The 18,043-nt window shown below is 37.6% G+C and overlaps 2 protein-coding genes across 9 annotated transcripts; one reads left to right on the top strand and one right to left on the bottom strand.

Moving 5' to 3' along the window:
• Window positions 1-999: 999 nt before the first annotated feature.
• LOC131304111 (DNA mismatch repair protein MLH3) lies at window positions 1,000-11,571 on the bottom strand. 7 transcript variants are annotated; one of them, XM_058331222.1, is made up of 26 exons: window positions 11,319-11,571; window positions 10,631-10,830; window positions 9,931-9,982; window positions 9,805-9,852; window positions 8,911-9,065; window positions 8,592-8,649; window positions 8,455-8,512; window positions 8,216-8,308; window positions 7,977-8,142; window positions 7,858-7,873; window positions 7,522-7,742; window positions 6,211-6,280; window positions 6,040-6,114; window positions 4,510-5,793; window positions 4,332-4,425; window positions 4,152-4,246; window positions 3,784-3,842; window positions 3,473-3,673; window positions 3,191-3,235; window positions 3,058-3,111; window positions 2,826-2,932; window positions 2,476-2,524; window positions 2,059-2,118; window positions 1,885-1,957; window positions 1,617-1,702; window positions 1,000-1,434 (listed from the first exon to the last, which is right to left on the bottom strand). In XM_058331222.1, the coding sequence occupies exons 2-26, from the start codon at window positions 10,754-10,756 to the stop codon at window positions 1,255-1,257; spliced, it is 3,525 nt and encodes a 1,174-aa protein (XP_058187205.1). In that variant the 5' UTR covers window positions 10,757-10,830; window positions 11,319-11,571; the 3' UTR covers window positions 1,000-1,254. The 7 variants fall into 7 exon arrangements, 6 of the variants coding, with proteins under 6 accessions (XP_058187205.1, XP_058187201.1, XP_058187200.1 ...); XM_058331218.1 differs by having other exon boundaries at window positions 9,931-9,997; window positions 10,631-10,805; window positions 11,319-11,509; XM_058331217.1 differs by having other exon boundaries at window positions 9,931-9,997; window positions 11,319-11,508.
• Window positions 11,572-14,426: 2,855 nt separating this feature from the next.
• LOC131304110 (uncharacterized) lies at window positions 14,427-16,783 on the top strand. 2 transcript variants are annotated; one of them, XM_058331215.1, is made up of 3 exons: window positions 14,538-14,555; window positions 14,587-14,661; window positions 15,518-16,783. In XM_058331215.1, the coding sequence occupies exon 3, from the start codon at window positions 15,559-15,561 to the stop codon at window positions 16,591-16,593; it is 1,035 nt and encodes a 344-aa protein (XP_058187198.1). In that variant the 5' UTR covers window positions 14,538-14,555; window positions 14,587-14,661; window positions 15,518-15,558; the 3' UTR covers window positions 16,594-16,783. The 2 variants fall into 2 exon arrangements, with proteins under 2 accessions (XP_058187197.1, XP_058187198.1); XM_058331214.1 differs by having other exon boundaries at window positions 14,427-14,661.
• The last annotated feature ends 1,260 nt before the right edge of the window (window positions 16,784-18,043 follow it).

Below are 18,043 nucleotides of genomic sequence, written 5' to 3'. Positions count from 1 at the left end.
CAGGCTCACCCCAGAGTTTGCCATCGCTGCCTGCAGGAGAAGTTTGTATTTAGCATTGTACTTCACCATGTGCATTGGTAAAGCCGTGCCTGCTTCTGCCTATTCCACTTACGACTTACGCCCCGTTTTATTCACAGCTTCAAGCTGTTATTCTTTTGTTGTTGCAAAAGTAGCCAGGAAACCCAAGATAAGAAATATAAATAACCTTCTTCAGCTAGATTTTCAAATTTGTTCGAGGAGAAAAATTAAGCATTTTTGTGTCGGACTTATAAGCTTATTGCCAAGTCTGTGGTTTGACGTATAAGCTGATTTGCCAAATTCTGCCTTCTATTCTCCCTAGTAGGCTCTTTGCATCGTGAGAAAGAGAGAAAAGAAAGGAGTCTGGTTTCTCACCAAATCTCATCAAAAGTGAAGAGTTTCAGGGAGAAACCAAATGGATCAATTTAAATCCTTTCCCCCGCCAACCCACACCCCCCCCCCCCCCTCCCCCCCCCCCGCACCCCCCCCCCCCCCCCCTCTCACTATGAGTTATTCAAATAAGTGGAAAAACTTCTCCTTTCTCTTCTTTTCCCACCATGCGAAGAAACCGTAGGCCATTGCTGTTATCGGTATATCTCTTACACGGAAATGAAGAGCGAGAGAGGAGGCAAACAATAGACTAGCCGTTCCAAGTTCCAACCAATATTTTCCGGTGTCCGTTCCTGCATTTGATAAACGAGCAGAGCATATAATTATTCAAATTTGGTTTGAAACTTAACAAGCTTCAAAAATATATTCGAGCTTGGTTTGTTGATGAGATGTACCAATCTCAAAAGAGCTTTAATCGAGTTGACCACGAACCGATCTAGAGGAGATTGAATTTTTTATACTCCTACATCATAAGTCAAACGAGTCAAGTAATAATTTGTTCGAGATTGGTTCAAAACTTAACGAGCTTCAAAAATATGTTCAAACTTTTTTTTTTTTTAACAGCAAGCTTGGTTAGTTTATATAACAGCATTACAAACAGGGGTGAATTTTATTATCTGCATATAACTGGCATTACAAAAGTACATGACTCATCCGTACAATTGTCACTCTACACTGGTTGTTGCACTGTTATAACCGTATTATTAATACTTCTACTATCAAATGGAATTTACCATACACTATACACGATGAATTAAAAGAATAAGCTCACAATGAATACAAAGGACACGAAAAATCACAGCCAAGCAGGCATCACTAAGACTGGAAAAACCATGGGGCATCTCATCAACCATTGCCAATAGCCGAGCTTAAACGGTGGGATGCACGTTCTAAACTGAGTTGATGTTGACGTAAACCGTGCCACGATCCATTTGAGCCACCACTCCATGATCCAAGCTTTGCTATCTGCTTATGCAATGCTTCCAAGTTGACAAGAGGCACGGTTGTTGGTCGCCCATGAGCACACTGCAGAACAAACTCTCCGGTATTATTCAACCCAAAGCCTCCCCCTCCCTCCCTCCCTCCCTCTCTCTCTACACGTACGCACACACACACACGGGGGGAGAGAGAGAGGGGGGGTATTTAAACATGTACACACACTTTTGTATAGACCCAAAAAAAAATGAGCAGAGGTATGATCAACTCACTTGGAAACACAATGAGGTCTGCTTCAGCTCTTCAACAATCAGGGAACACTCTGAAGGTAGCAACGTGTCCCCAAACATGATTGCGCCTAAATAACAAAACCGATAAGCAAAGTCAGGAAAATACACCCCCGCAGAAGCTTTGATTCCAGTGGAAGCGGAAAAGAAACGAAGTATGAGTCTCATGGCTACAACTTGTTTGCGATATTTGCACTCTCCAGCTAAATGATGAATATATCTAGCAATTACTCTAACGATACATTGATTGTACCTCTACAAGCTTTAAAATTAAGGACCCGATGGACAGATGGTGGTATTGTGGATGATCCATCTGTTTCAGCAAGCTATTGATTGTAAAAATAATCGGAGTCAGATCAACAATGATAATCAGGAGGGAAAAAAACTACAGACCATGGACAAAGTAACATTAAGAACTCCAAATTACCTGTTGAAGAAATTCTAAGAGATCTACATCCGTCAAATTGACTCCAAGTATGCATGGAACCTACATGTCACCACAATTCTTACACTCAGTAACGAGACCAGTAATCACAATGTAGTATCAGCATAACAATGAAGGTCCATAGCATAACCCTAAGCTAGAGTTTATTTTGTCATCCAAAACCATGTAAAAAGTAAATTGATCAGTGGTGTCTGCCTGTAGAAATAAAAATAGCTCCTGTGGGAATATCAATTCCTTCCATGGGCAAGTGTGCCTGTATATAGACAATACACTATTGGGAATCAAGAGAATCAAATTGATTTAGCTCATACATGTGTGTGAACGTGTGTGTGTGTGTGTGTGTGTGTGTGTGTGTGTGTGTGTGAGAGAGAGAGAGAGAGAGAGAGAGAGGTGGTTTACCGCAACAAGTGTGACAACAGTTGGCTGCTTGCGTAGAAGATTCAAATTCCTGTGAAAATGCAGAAAAAAAGTGCAGGTCGCAGAAACCTTGGGAAAAATGGATGATACTAATAAACAAAGGTTCCCAGTTTAACAAACATCTGAGACCAATTTGGTCAACACCACCAGAATTGCAGTTATTATCATTTGGGTAGTATTTAGACCTTAGATTTGTGGAAGGAAAAGAAAAAGGATAACATAGCTTGGATTTGTGGAGGGAAATCCCTTGTAATCCCTCCACAAATCCAAGATCCAAACACAACCTTAACATCATTTGCATAACGATTGGTGAGCAGGAGTGTTCATATTACTTTTTAAAAGACTTTGAGCCCCGAGCATGAATATTGCAGAGCCAACCCCAGCTTTGAATCTGTTCAGCATAAGTGTGTAATAACTGGTACTCAATTTCAGGCAGGACCTGTTGACATGTTTGAAAACAACAAAAACCCATTCAAGTATACCAGACAGATGTAAAACTTAGACCAGAATTTAGGGCTATCAGCTCACAATATAAACCCAAAATATACCATGAGATTCACATACCAACTTTTGCTCACTGTCCAAATAGGTGACTGTCTTCTTTCCTTCGGATAACACCTAAGAATTTTCACCAGTCTACTAAGCCACCGCACAGATGCCATTAAAAAGATTGAAATGACAATACTAAAACATTCACCTTTTGACGCAATTCTTCCAGGCGGATCCTTTCATCTGCAGCATGCTGTAAAATAGTAAAATCAATTAATAACAGAAAATCAGTGTGGTGTGAGTTTACTAGCCATCTAGTGACATGCTGACATGATTTCCCAGTTACAATTTTATCATTGGAGAAACTCTATTTTGATGTCTTAATCAACTTTAAGAACCCTATGTTACATGCATTTCACTACCAGTTACAATTAAGATTACACAGAAGTCCTAATCTGTTAGTAATGAAAAGCACAAGCTGGAAGCAAACCTGGTCGATAATCGCAAGTACTCCACTACCGACCACTGGAATGAATTTCTTATCCACCTGTTGAAGAACTTGAGCGTCTACCAAAAAATTCTTATTGATGGATTCAGGAACCAATGAATCACCAGCTAGGTGCAAGATGCCAGAAGAGACATCAAGCACAGTATCCTCATTGTGAGCACAACGTAATTTTCCTGCATGCTGCTATTGCAAAAAACTTTGTAATCACTACTCACATAACTTGAAAAACCCAAATTCTCTAGAAGAAAGTACCATAGTGGAAAATTTTAAAGTGAATTTTTAGGGTACTCAACTGCAGTGCTGGGACAGCACTTCCGCCATTTTATCCCAGAATCTGAAGGATCTTGAATGTCTGAAGGATAAGAAAGCATAATATCAAAAATATGGCATTCTTATAGGAAGATAACTGAGATAACTAGAAAGTGAGAAACAATTTAGAAAAACTGGTGAAAAATGAAGTACAAATACACATGTATAGAACATAGGTTATCCACCAATGCATTTATAATGCTAGTAAATATGCAGGCTCTAGAAAAGGGAAAATGTAAAATTAACAAGAAATTATGAAATTAAAAGTCCAAGCTAGCATCCTACATAATTCTCTCCCATAAATCAGGGAGAAGCATAACTTAATGCATGCTCTCACTTAACAAGCAGTTACCTTCACCTGAATTCATACTGTCAATGTGGTCCTCTGACTTCTTTTCCATTGTAAAATCTTGAAAGTCACTCATGTCCACCGCTTTCTTCTCTGGTCTGGAAGCAAGCACTCAGTGAAGTTAGAAATGCAGATTTGAGCTATCAATTTAGGGTTAACATGGAAACGCAAAGATCGTGATACCGGGTATAGATCAATTGGTCCTCCACAGAACTTGGCTCAGAGTGTAGTTTACATACACCGGCTGATCTCTGTGAATACATCAACTCAGTAGTTTCTGCAAAACACACACATATCTCAGTTGTTCTGGCACACTTGTAAAGCAAATAAATCGCACAAACTGTTGGTACAAGAAAAAAACCTTCTGAAGTAGGGACGTCATCACTGGCGGGGTGGATTTTTGTTTTCCCATCTGACATGACCAAATGATCATTCAAAGCAATGAATTTTTTCTTGTCTCTGTAGAATGGCGGAGCTGAATGGCTTCTTCTTGGCCTTTTCTTACAAACATACTCTTTCTCATGATATGTCAGCTGATCTTTTTGGTTTTCAACCTTGTCCCTGTTAATTGCTGAAGAAAAGCGGCGTGACGTCGCATGCAAGTTACCATTATGTTTACCATGTGAGTCTAAACATAACCACTCTCTGTCATCACTTAACACATCCAAATCTTCAGGATAAACAGCATCATATGGTTTGTGTTGTTGGCAAATTCCAAGACTGTCTCCTGAGAAACTTTCACAACTTTTGGAATCTGAGCACATGTTTGTCCACCTTGATGGGGAGCAGTTTCCATGGGTTGAGCTATTTTGAATAGTATCATTGAAACGGAAACTATGGTCCCTAATTTCCCAGTCTTCCAGAGTGTCGTATCTAGAGCCAATATCATATTTAACGCAACTTTCAAGAGCATTCTCACCAAAGAATTTCTCTACACCAAGCGATTTGGTCAGAAAAGATGAATCTGACATAACAGGAGAATGTTCAGAATCAAAAGGACGATCGGAAGAGCCAAAATGACTAACATCTGCAACCTCATCAAGCCATTGATTCCTTTGACCAAAGGCAAACCTCTGGTCAATGTCATCCATTTCTCCAACATCAACCAGGTTACGTTCAAGCCGCTTTCGTTTGGTCCTAAAGCCATCCATCTGAAAGTCAAATCCTTCAGAACTAACCAACGATTCTCTATCAGGGGTTTTCCAAGTGGAGCAATGCCGCAAAAAGGGTTTTGTAAAATAGTTGCTGAAATTGTCCACCTCATTGCAAATTTCGGAAGAATCGAAAGATAATGCACTCCCTGTATAACCATTGCTCTTGTCGCCAGCCATATTGAGATGCCCATTCTCCAAACTATAATCTAAAATGAAGTCTGTATTGTCTTTTGATTTTTCTGCGGCAAATATTTCATTCTGCATGAAATGGTCTTTGGTAGAAAAGACATTAGTATCAGGTGCCTGCGATCCATCACATGACTGGAATGAGAAGTCAACTTCACAATCAAATCCTAACCCAGTCTGTTGTTCTTCAAATTCTGAAGCATTACAATGAGTAAATCTATTGCCTTTCGGATAGTACATTATGTCACTCTCTTCAGGTTGCATCTCCCGCCTCCTTTTTGGAATTTCATATTTCATAGGCAAATCTGGCAAATTATGGCAAAGAAATAAGTCTTTAGATACAGTTGAAGGAAGAACGCAAAAAAAATTCTCCCAGTTTCCTTTTAAGTTCATAAGCATCGCTCATAACTGATAAGATTCTGGTATCCTGCAAATGTGTCATGCTCTCTCCTCCCTACCAGTTTGAGGAATTTAACCGTCCAAAAAAGTGCACATTGTATATTTCTATTTACTACAATATTTGAATTACGACATTTACTAATCTGTCATACCTTCTTCTAGTGATAATGTCTTGTCAGTGTCTCTCCGCACATTATCCTCTTCTGAAACGTGACCGAGAGAGTATCCTAGAAGCATATTGGGTGAAGAAAATTTTAAGAAATGAATTAAGCAAAAAAATGATAACAATCTGCTTAATACTATTAATGAGTTTATCCTTTTACCGTAAGATAACTTTTCACTCCAAAAGCGTGTCACGCTCTTTTCAATAAAACCAATTAGTGGAAACCAATCCTGAAATCATGAAGGGACAAAATTACGTAGGATCCAAGAAAAGATAAAAGTTCTACTACATCATAATAGAGTGGTAACCAAGCAGATTAACGTATTACTAAGATCGAAGCACATTTTTTTCCTTTGAAAAAAAAAGCAGCACATTTTAACAAAGAATAACTTGGCATGATTTTTTAGAGAGATGTAATGTAGGGTTCTGAGGTTCTTTCTTCCCATATAACTACAGTATTAATCCACTGTGAGTACAGAGTAAGAGCTTTTAGTCTTGACCTGTAATTGACAAAAGTTCTACACGACAAATATGACTACCAAATGCCAAACAACTGCATGTGGAAAGAACACAATATAGATTCAAATTCTTAAAAAACCAACAAGAAGATCAAGAAAAGTGAAAACATCCTGAATTAAATTAATAATAACCAGCTTCGGCATACAATTTCACTTACCCATGTGAAAGAACCAAGAATTCCCCCAACACCTGGCCATGTAACGGGAGGACACCTACTGTTGGTTTCTAGGTTCAATGAAAATCCAATAATACATGGAAAAGGTAATTCTTACAAAATAAATCTCTACTTAAATTGCTCAAAATGAGATTTTGAAATTACTTTACTTTCCATGACAAGCATTCACCTCACATGTACTTAACACCACCCTCTCGCAGGGAGGCTCCTTTAGTCTTTTCCTAGCTTAATATATCTCATTAGTATCTCATTCCTCAAGACAGAATTTTCAGATATTTTTTTGAAGGGAGAATTTTCAGATTGATAAATGTAAAGCTTCATGGCCAAGAAAAACGGGGTGAAAAAGGCCATGAAACTGAACCAATTAACTGATTGAAGATTTAGTGATAGGTCCACTATAGACATAAATCTTATGAAAGTGCCTAAACCCTAGGGTACCCTAAAGTGGACTCGAGACCTTACAAAATTATAGGTGGACTTGTGGGCTTATGAAGTTCACATAATGGACCTAAGACTAATTTTCTATTCTAAATAATCCATTGATAACAGGAAGAAGGGCCTGCCGATATGCTTCTTATAGTAACATCATGTCGAGTAATCCTGCCCCATAGACATGTGTTGTTCAACAATATGAATTCTTATAAATCTTGAATAATTCTTATAAGTCTAGCCAGAAAAGCTCACAATCAATTAGTGAATAATTCATATGAAATTTCATGGTCGAACATGTCCAATCAAATAACAAAACTGTCATGGCTTAACAAGAAGGAATGTTACCTTGAATTCAACAGACGTATTTGATGGCTCAAAAGTAATATCGTACCAAGATCTTGGGCAAATCAAGTTCAAAATATAGGTTGCGGAAGTTTGAGACCTACTTCGCTTCGCATTATGGGTCCCAATTTTGTCCTGCTGCTGATCCAAATAGTTGAACCTTGTAGCCAACTGATTTAGCAGTTTATGTATTGGGCCTTTGCATATATACCGAGAGTTGATATCTGAATAAGTGGACGTCAAGACAAACAAAGGAAGAAAGTACTTAGTACTCTCACATGACTATTGATCTTGTTCAATATACTTTTAACAAAATCAAATTTGCAACTTAATGGATACAGACATATTGAAAGACCTGCAATGGAAAAACACCCTTAATTAGCATATATAGATATTACCAAGTAAAACCTATTAAAACAGTTAATTATACGGTCAATATGATCCATGTTTCATTATACCTTAGCAGATGAAGTATCACAAGGAGTCGACATGTATCCAAGAAGCTTTAATACACCATCAGAGACACTCAGTTCATGGAGAGAACTGGAAAGCTCAATACCAAAACCACTCGTCAATAGTGACAAAGTAGACGAGGATGGGGCCGTGGAGAACAACACATCATCACTGCATACAAATGACGATGTGAAAAAAACACATAAATAACCCTATAAGTGCCATAACTATAGCGAAGGCATACCTCTCAGTATCAACAACTTTGAAGAGAACTTTCGGATGAATGAGGGCAATTCTAAGAGCGCAGTTCTTGACTGATTGCAAGACTTTCTTTGTGCTGGGTCCAGTTTAATTATGAAATCACAAACACTTTAAGTCAGTGAAAATGATTAGCCATGAGAGAAATCGTCTCAATTAAGGTAGTGGGAACAATCTCTGAGAGAGAACTAAAAGCAACCATATTATATGCTAAATAACAGAAACCTCGATTTAATATGCCTCCTCCGAACTGGTTGATTGTAAAATAAATCCCGAACAATGACTGCACGGACGGAAGACTATTAATTGACCACTTTTTAAAACTTAAAGTACCAGAACAAGCAATGTAATGAACCTTGTACCTGTGGTGCCTACATCTTGCCTACCGTCATCAATCTCAAGATACAAGCACTTGCATCCCTGACAAGAATGATGGAAATTCAACAAGAAGTATAAGGTAAGGATACCAAAAATTAATAATAGAGACCTAAATTCAGCACACACACGCAAAAAAAAAAAAAAAAAATCATAAGGAGTTAGACACCCAGTGAGTTGCCTTCCCCCCATTGGTATTCCTTCGTAGATCTCCAGATTTCATCTGACCTCGTACATTCCAGCTCCCAACGGCAATCCAATAGGATAACTCGAAAAGAGCTAATAACCCTAAAGTACTATCTGTACCTTCACGACCTTGCGATATCCATTTGGCCTCCCATGAGCTTTTGTAATGACTTCTAACAATGAAACATCAGAAATGGAGCTTAGTGCTTCTCCGCGAAAGCCAAAGCTTCTGGTAACAGCATTGGTTTCAGTCAGCTGATCAAACTTGGACGTTGCTGATTGCAAAGTAAACATAAGAATCACAATAACATAGCGAATAAAGAAAATCAAACATTCACTATAAAACCTAGTTCCAGTACCATTTCATAAAATTAGTCATCCCAGCAAGAAAATTATGATGCCAGTACCAGGCAGCTATATTCACTTTTCTCAGTTGGAAGTAACTAAGCAGTAAGCACCAACATCTGGAAATCTAGAAAATTAACCTTGCAGTCATTATCACCTTCAAGGGTAAAAAATAGAGCCTATAATTCTTGGTCTCAGAATTTGCTTTTATCCTATTCCTGGTGGAATTATACCACCGATAGGATTCACCAGCTCTTTAAAAGAGGCAAGAATTCTTTTTCCCTTTGAAAAAACGCATTCCACATATACTCTGGCAACATGCTTTCCGTGCAAAAGAAGACCGTAGTTTATAGCTGTGACGGTCAAAATAACTACTCGAAGTACCCATGGTCAAAATTTCACGTAGGTATGAGTACATAAGAAAAGAGATGCAAAGTTGCCCACTTGCATTGGAATCACTCCCTTCTTGTACAAGTTTCAAGTCCAGTTACTGTGAGTTCTCACTCAGTTAATTGAAAAGGAAGTCCAATGTTGCTTAAACTAATAAAAAAAGGGGTGGTCTCTTATTCTATAACCCCCTCTATCTCCAACCAAACCATCACAAACCAATGTTAGCTGCCACAATATAATTCGCATTACAACAAATCATTAAAAAGCATAGAAAGTTACCATATCTTTCTCCCAACAACACCAATCCATCGCGAGTAATACCAACACCTGCCCATATGCAGATGAAAGATTGAACAAACAAACAAAAACCCAGTACTAGACAGGAAGGAGAGGGGCATTACTGACCATTGTCCACTACTTTAACATAGCATGTTCCAACACCGACTGCAACAGATATCTGAAAGACAAATATCTGTAAGAAAGATGTAACAAATATTTGAGTGGATGCATAGATCATAGAAGTAAAAAACCTTGCATGGTAAGTGTTTAGCAACCATCTAGTTCCAATTATTAGGCACCAACTTCATGATTGTGTGTACATTATTGACCAAATGATAAGTTGATAACAATAAACAGACCAAGCCCATCGAAGGGAAATTTGGGTGAAAGGTTTTAAAAAAGGAGAATTGAAAACCCCAACATTTATTGAAGGGAAACAAGACTAGTATAAAACGGGTACAAAAAGTAAAAGATCAGGAACAGTTAATCCTACATTCGATTTGTTTATACCGGCTTTATTTTGTCGAAAGACTCTGCATCAAGTGGGTGTTCACAAGAATCATAACTATATACTGAATACATTATTGCCTAGTCTATGAGCACTTTGACATCATTAATCACTCTCACCACCCCCGAAATCCTATCATTCTAAGTAGAATACCCAGATAACACAACTGATATTCGAGACATGGACTCAAGCTGTATACCTAATTCAAGATTTACATACAATGGCATGCACATCTATATATGTATTGATACATACATGCGCTGTACAAACATTTATGAACCACATATGTAGCATGCAATGGCATTGCAAAACTTATACCTTGGTTGCACCAGCATCAAGACTGTTGAAAATCAGCTCTTCCACAACTCTAGCAAAGTCGAACAAGATAATACCCGATCGAACGGAACTATGAACAGCCTCAGGCAAGTGCTTAATGCCCCCCATATTGCACCGACAATCACAATAATTCTTCAAATTTCAGAAATCATTTCAACTACAACAATTCGAGTTCAAGCAACCTGCAGTTAAAAAAACAACTGGAAAGTTGAAAATCCCGTACTTCCATTTCAATGACAAAATCCTATGCATTTCCTTTGACAGATATATTATCATAAATAAGCATATCCCTATTCCCCTTTCGATGGTGCGAAAGAATGAGATAAGAAAGGGGAGCCTTTTTCCTCACCAAATCTCACCATTTTTCTGAGACTTGGCGAGAAAGGGGAAGGACCAATCATAAAATTTCATTTCTGTACTTTTCTCTCCATTCCTCACCAAAATGCTCAATCCAAATTAGTGATTTCACAAGAAACCATAAGCATTTCCTTTTTTTTTTCCTCATGAAACCCCTCCATCTTGAAGTGGGTTCCTAACACCTCGTCTAGGGTTTTGATTTCCATCCGAAATTGAACACAGAGTTGATAAATGCGTATGCTAACATATATAGAAAGTATGCATGCCTTTCATTTTATCGTTAAATAGGAGGAATCGAAGTGGGTTTGCTAACCTGGAGACGATTATGAGACGCCTAGGGTTAGGGTTTTGATCGATATTCGTAATCGAACAGAGTCCTGAAGAAGAGGCGGTTGGATGATAGTCGTGCGCCGGGACTGTGCTACGTTGCGCCAGTACTGTTCTATTGACGCCCGGTAACTTTTTCGAATAACCGGAGGGAGCACCGATTGGCGACGGAGTAATTACGCCACTACGTCACTCGTAACAAGTACTCCAGAAAAGGTAAGTTGAAAGTAAACACGTGGATTCTGAGTGGACTGCGGAGAGTGAATTCATATTTTCTTCCTCATAAAAATAAAATAAAATAAAATAATTGATTTTGTCAATGTCATTCATTTTTTTAACGTCACCTTCGTTCCCTCAGAAAATAAATTATTCAATAAATATACAAAAGGAATTGACATTAACAAAAATAGGAGTGACAAAATTACTTCCCAAAAAGAATTCATTTTTTCTTTCTCAAGCTTGGAGGGGATGCTGCAGAGCGGCATCCTTGCAAAGTTGTGTAGAACGGTCGATCTAACTATTCATTTCGGGATGGACAGCTCGGATTAAATATGAGCGCATACAAATTTGAGCCGTTGATTGGAGAAATGAACTCGGTTGGATCATTCCGGCCAATAGCCATTTAGTAAAATCTAAGTGGACTCATTTTCATTATCCCACTCCATTAAAGTCATTAAATGTGCATCGAAATTAATATGAGTTCAATTTGATAATCTAAAATTTGAGAATCCCATCGTTAGTGTTTTTTTGTTTTTGTTTTTATAAATTTTGAAGTACCCAAAAAAATATCGTTAATTTTTTTTTTTTTTTACATTGTAACACGTCAAAAATTGACTTTTTAACTGATCTTAAAAAAAGTAGAAATGCTAGGGGTACAGCAGACCTCGTATAGCAGCCGCGCACAAATCTATTTTGCGTCCGTCTTGGGTCTTACAAAGATTATCGGAGCCGCTCATTTTGTTGAAATATATTGTTTCGAGTTCCTGTTAAAAATCATCTCAATCGGATACCAGTAAGGGCGTTGACGAATCATACAAATTTGCTTTAGAATTTGGCCTGAATTTCTGAACCAAAGTTGGATAATTCGTAAATACCCTTACCCGTATTGGATTGAGATGATTTTTCACAGGGACCCTAAAAAATATATTAAGAACAAAATGAGCGGCTCCGATCATCTTTGTAGAACCCGAGATGGACGCAAAATAGATCCATGCGCGTCTGTTGTACATGGGTTGCTGTACCTGTAGCACAACTGTAAAAAAAGTGAATATATCCCATCTTAGTGACTTTAACAATGCTATTTTAGTACCAACGGTTGAATTTGCTCTTAGCAGTGAAGAATATTAGTAGTACTTCTCGAGTGCAAACATAGTGAATTAGTAGGTATTATCAAGGGAATCTAATAATCTATGTCCTATGAATTAGGTTTGGTGCTGGTAGTTAGCATGTGCAATTACGAAGTTGCCCCCGCCCTATTCTATCCAAGTTGGGATCTATTCTCCCACCAATTTTGCAAATTAAATTACATCTTCAGATCACTTTATTTGTTACACATGTACAATATAAAGGTATAATTAGATCTCTCTCAATACTACTATTAACCATTGAAGCAAAAAGCTCTCTCACAACATAATTAGTAAGTTATATGCACTGAAAATCCGCTTATATATATATATGTGTGTGTGTGTGTGTGTGTCAATTCAACTATCAGATGGTAGATACAATAGTTTTGTTATAAGTAGTTTCCTATATCAAAATTGATATTGTCAATGCTCATGCAATCTTATGGAATTAAGTGAACAATAAAATATTGAAATTTGGTTTTTGCACTCTAATTTTTTATAAATATACTCCAAAATTTGCCTTGTAGTACCAGTATTGTGTGTAAATTTAACTACTAAATGATCAATTTTAGAATGAATAGTTACCCAAAAAAGTCTTAGAATGAATTTGTAAGAAAGTGGATTGCAAAAGTCATTATCCAACAACAATTTTAGCTATCGAGGTTTTGAGTTTAAAACCCATAATATATGTTATTGTGATTAACGGATCATTCCTTGCAAATTATATTAATCAGTAGTGTTAGATTTTCTCAAAAGTTAAATGTTATGTAATTCTTAAGATATTCATTATAACAAAAATTCATGCACAATAAATAAGCACAAAGATAATGATAAAAAATAATAATAATAAGCACAAAGATCCTTTTTTTTTTTTTTCCATCCTCGTTTTTTTTTTTTTTTTTTATCAGAAAAAAGGGTGGGAGGGGGCAACCAGCGTAGCAACCCCCTTTGGGCGTGACCATAGGGGCTCCTTACCCGCTGTGGAATGTCCGGTTTGAGTCATAGCTACTGTCCGGGAAGACAGGCCGTCACCACAGCACCACCTAGGTACAAGTGGGCATAATGCTTTTTCCATCCTCGTTTATCGAGCAATAATTTTTATGTTAAGCACTGCCATGTCAGTTTCATTTGAATTACTAAATACGACTACTTACCAAAAAACACTTTTTCCTTCTTTTTTTTTCCCTGTCAAATTTGCAAAAAACACAATTCAAACATGGCTACTAATTTTGTTACTCCATTTTTTGTTAACGTCATTTCCCTGCAAGTGTATTTTTGGTACCAACCCAAAATACACTTGCAAGGAAGTGACGTTTATAAAAAAGAGAATGACAAAATCATTTCCTTCAAACATCTCTAAGTTACATCATTTTTATAGGACTCTTTGATCTGGATCTTCATTCTTGTTCTATGCTTCCGCATCATTCCTACTCGTGAATTTCAGAAGTTTTGGGAATTTTTCGGACGGATACTTTCACGTTGACGCTCCCGCTTCCGCTTGCGGTCACACATGCGCATTATATGACGAAGGGCCATATGTTAAATCAAATTACTTTATTCCTCTTTTCTTTTCTTTTTTTGAATCGTAACAAAAAAAACAAAAAATAGTTTTTATTCCTTTTTTCTTGTTCTCTTCCATTTTGTGGATGAGAGGATTTGGGCATTTGGCCACCCCAAATGGCATGAACGTGAATTAGAAGAAGATTGAGGTCAAACTATCAATAAAATCAAGTTCGCATTTTTTACGAGATTTGCGTTTTGGGTTTCTAGAACTAGAACCAATCGAAATCCTTTCTGTCATAACATAACAAAATGATCTTCACATTTTCATCTCAAGCTGAAATTTAACTCACCATTTTCTCCCACCTCTCTCTCTCTCTCTCTTCTCTTCTCTTCTCTTCTCTTCTCTCTTTGAAACCCTAATTTCAACTCGCCGTACTCTCTCTCCTCCTCTCTCTCCAAACCAAACCCAGATGACAAGATCAGGTATTGCACTTCCCCTCATTACCTCCACTCTTGATGGGTTTCTTTCTCATCCGAATATCTAGATTTGAATTTTTAAAAGGAACCCAATTTAGAATCGTATTAATTCTATTGAATCAAGGTACTTACTTTGTAGATTATGGTTTGCTGTTGTAGAATTCCTTGTTTTGGATGTTATAAGGTTAGGAATTTAGCAGCTTTGCATGAGCACGTTTGAGTTAGGTTATGTCTGAACATGTTATGCTTCGGTATTGGATTGCAGCAAGTTAATTTGAATCTGATTTGGGAATTTGATTGAATTGCTGTTGGTTTTGGGTGAAGTATACGACATCAGAAATGGGTTTTGAATAATAATGATGAATTTCAGATTTGTTGGTGGGTATAGTTACGAATATCGAAGTAAAGCTCTGAATTTTGAATTGGAATGAGGAGGTGATTGAATTGTTGTTGGTTTTGGTATGAAGTATGAAAAATCTGACTTAGGTTTTGGAATTCACCACGAATTCAGATTTGTTGGTTGGTAGTTAAGAATTCATACTAAATCTGTGGATTTTGGTTATTTTCCTCTTGTTCTATTTGGTGAGTGTAATCTAATTGAATCACATCAGTGGACACGAGTACACAGCTTTGCACGCGAATTTAAACGTTATGTCGTGTTTATTTATGCTCTGTTTTGGATTGGATTTCAACGAGTTAATTTGAATTTCAGTTTGGCTAGATTGAAAAAATTGATGGTTGTTGGGTGAAGTACGTGAATCTGAAATGGCCAAATGGGTTTCTTAAATTCATTGCGATTTCAGATTTATTGGTTGGTAGGGTTAAGATTCTCATACTAACGCTGTGAATTTTTGGTTTTTAGTGAGCAAAGTGGATCAAATTGGTGCACAGATGTAGAGAACGATGGAAGCTAATTTGTGTGATATTAACCACTTGGATTCCGATGTCCTTTTGCCTCCTCGAAAACGGCTTCTTGCCGGACTGAAGAAACAGAATTCCGATGTCAACTCCCACCAGCTGCCGACTTCTAGTAACTCGACTGAATTAAACTCCCATCTTAGTAGATTGATGAGATCTCATTTGAGTAACCCTAATTTTTCACATGATGAGATTGTGGAGTCGTCAAGATTAGCGGTTGTTGCCACAGCTAAGGTGGCAAAAGCTGCAAGGGTTGTGGCTGACGAGAAAGCTGCAATAGCAGCAAAGGCAATTGCTGCTGCAAAGAGTGCTTTGGAACTGGTTGCAACAGTTTCTGAGGCGGCAACTAGTAATGAAAGATACTTGAAGAAGAATAAGATGAAGAAGCAAGTTCCTGTTAAGATGTTGTACAATAATCACCGTCGTGTTCAGAATTGCAAGGCGGATGAAGAGTTAGCCCGTAATTTGCATAGAGTCATCAATAGTTCCCCAAGAATTTCCAAGAGTTCTCCAACTTCTGAATCGAAGAATAACAAACATAAGAGACTGAAGGGCTTGTGTGATTCGGACAAAATTAGGGATTCAAATGGAGGTGTAGTTTGGGACAGAAACGCCACTTCAAAAAGCAACGGGAATGGGGTAACCATCAAGGAGGGATACACTGTTAGAGTAGATGACAAGATATCAAAATTCTTTAAGACAGATAGGTTAAAGATGGGAAATGGGGAAGCAGAAACAAGCCAGTCAAAAGAAAAGATGTTGGAATCACCAGATGATATATGTAGAAAGAGGGGAAGACTTAAGCAGAAAAAATTGCCATTAAGCATTTGTACCTTTAGGGATCGGGGTAGTCCGAAGGAAGAGCTGAAATCTGAGAGCTCTCCCTCTACTGAAGACAACACTGGCAAACCTACTTCGAATAATAAGCCCTTGATGCCAATTGAGACATCATCAATGTGGAAGTGTCAAGCTTTCAAAGCACCGGCGTGTGTCAAACAAAACAAAGTCGTGCAGTCGTGATGTTCCTATCCTACTGCCATGATATGCGGCTACAAGATAGAAGTTGTTAGCCGAGGTAGGATTCATTTATGCTTTTTTCCCATGCATATGGTTCTTTTTTGGGTTTTTTGATTTTCTTTTCTGTTTGTCTGTGGCTATGTAATAAATTTGAACTCACTTGAATGTATATTTAACTGTTGAATTGCCCTCACCTTTGCATCATGTCTTAGTATGTTTCCTGCCTCTTTGTTTGGCAGCAAAGCTAGCGAACATATGCAACTTGTATATTATATTGTATTGTACTTTGTTGATGTTAGTAGATTTCCGACATTATCAACCAAAATTTTGACAAATTTGGATTGTATTCCTCCTGGAAAAACTTTTGTGCGTCTTCTAGTCCTGATATGAGGTGCATGTCTAAATACATTCATTGTGATGTCGTTAACGCTTTTGGTGGACCTTTCTCATTGTAATTAGAATCCAATGCAGAATGAGAAGGGAAATTAGGCTAACCTGACAAAACTTCATTGAAGTAAGTTTGACACATGCCATCAGCAGTACATTCAATTCATTCACCCATTATGACATAGACGGATTGACCTTCGGTATCGACTATAAATATTTGATTTGCCATCCTTTACATGGATAATGAAGGTTTCTTGAATCTTTATCCCTCTCTAATTACTTCTTCACATTGTATATTATACGTACTTCTAATTACTCAAGTTGTCTTAGCCTTTGAGGTGCAGTCTTACTGACATTATCATTGGTTTTTTAAGAATCCGCATGTCGGATATGCTTTTGAATTGATTTTAGTGGGTTGGGTTTAATTGGTATTTTTGGATCTTATTAGTAGTGATAGGTTTTGTGTCAACATGAGGAGAGAAATTGCTGGGTAATGTTGGTGATATGCTAATCTTTGGAGTTGTGCTAGTAATAGAAATTGCAATATGGTGGCCATCATTTGTGATGTTTTCTTATTATCTTCGTTAATCTTGATCTTTTCTTGCTGTGTTTGGTGTGGTTATGTAAGTTGAGAGCAAATTTCCTTCAATTTTCGTGTTCGTAGTTTTTATTTTATGTAAGAGTTAGGGTTTGTAACATTGACACCTTACCTGCAATGTTCTGGAAAAGTTTTCTATTTTTTTGGTTTAGAGGAAGCGGTGTCGATACTTCCCACTCAGGTCAAAGGTAGCTCATTTACGCTGAATATAAAGAATTCAAAAGAGAAAACTATCGCATACGGCCCGAAAGAATATGCTTTTGCGGTAGTCGAACTAAAGACTTGTGCTTGCATTGGCTTGTCACCGCTCTTTCTACCACTTGAGCTAACCCCTTGGTTTGGGAAAGATTTAAATGGTTCTTTATAAATTCTTATGTCCGAAAACATGGAGTGAGGTCCTGGGAGGAATTTTATTGGTTAGACCATAAATCGTTAGCATCTGTTGTTTTTCTTTCCACAAATAAATAC

Source organism: Rhododendron vialii, chromosome 10a (assembly GCF_030253575.1).
Source record: "Rhododendron vialii isolate Sample 1 chromosome 10a, ASM3025357v1".
NCBI lineage: Eukaryota > Viridiplantae > Streptophyta > Magnoliopsida > Ericales > Ericaceae > Rhododendron > Rhododendron vialii.
The sequence above is the reverse complement of the archived record's forward strand: the minus strand, read 5'-3'. Positions and strand labels throughout refer to the sequence as shown.

Excerpts from the sequence above, each read along its gene's own strand:
- LOC131304110 (XM_058331214.1), top strand. The coding sequence starts at position 15,559 with ATGGAAGCTAATTTGTGTGATATTAACCACTTGGATTCCGATGTCCTT.
- LOC131304111 (XM_058331218.1), bottom strand. The coding sequence starts at position 10,756 with ATGGGGGGCATTAAGCACTTGCCTGAGGCTGTTCATAGTTCCGTTCGA. Across the intron at positions 8,513-8,591 it reads GCAAGATGTAGGCACCACAG|TCATTGTTCGGGATTTATTT; the intron begins GTACAAGGTTCA and ends CCGTCCGTGCAG. Across the intron at positions 4,426-4,509 it reads TGACGTCCCTACTTCAGAAG|AAACTACTGAGTTGATGTAT; the intron begins GTTTTTTTCTTG and ends TGTGTTTTGCAG.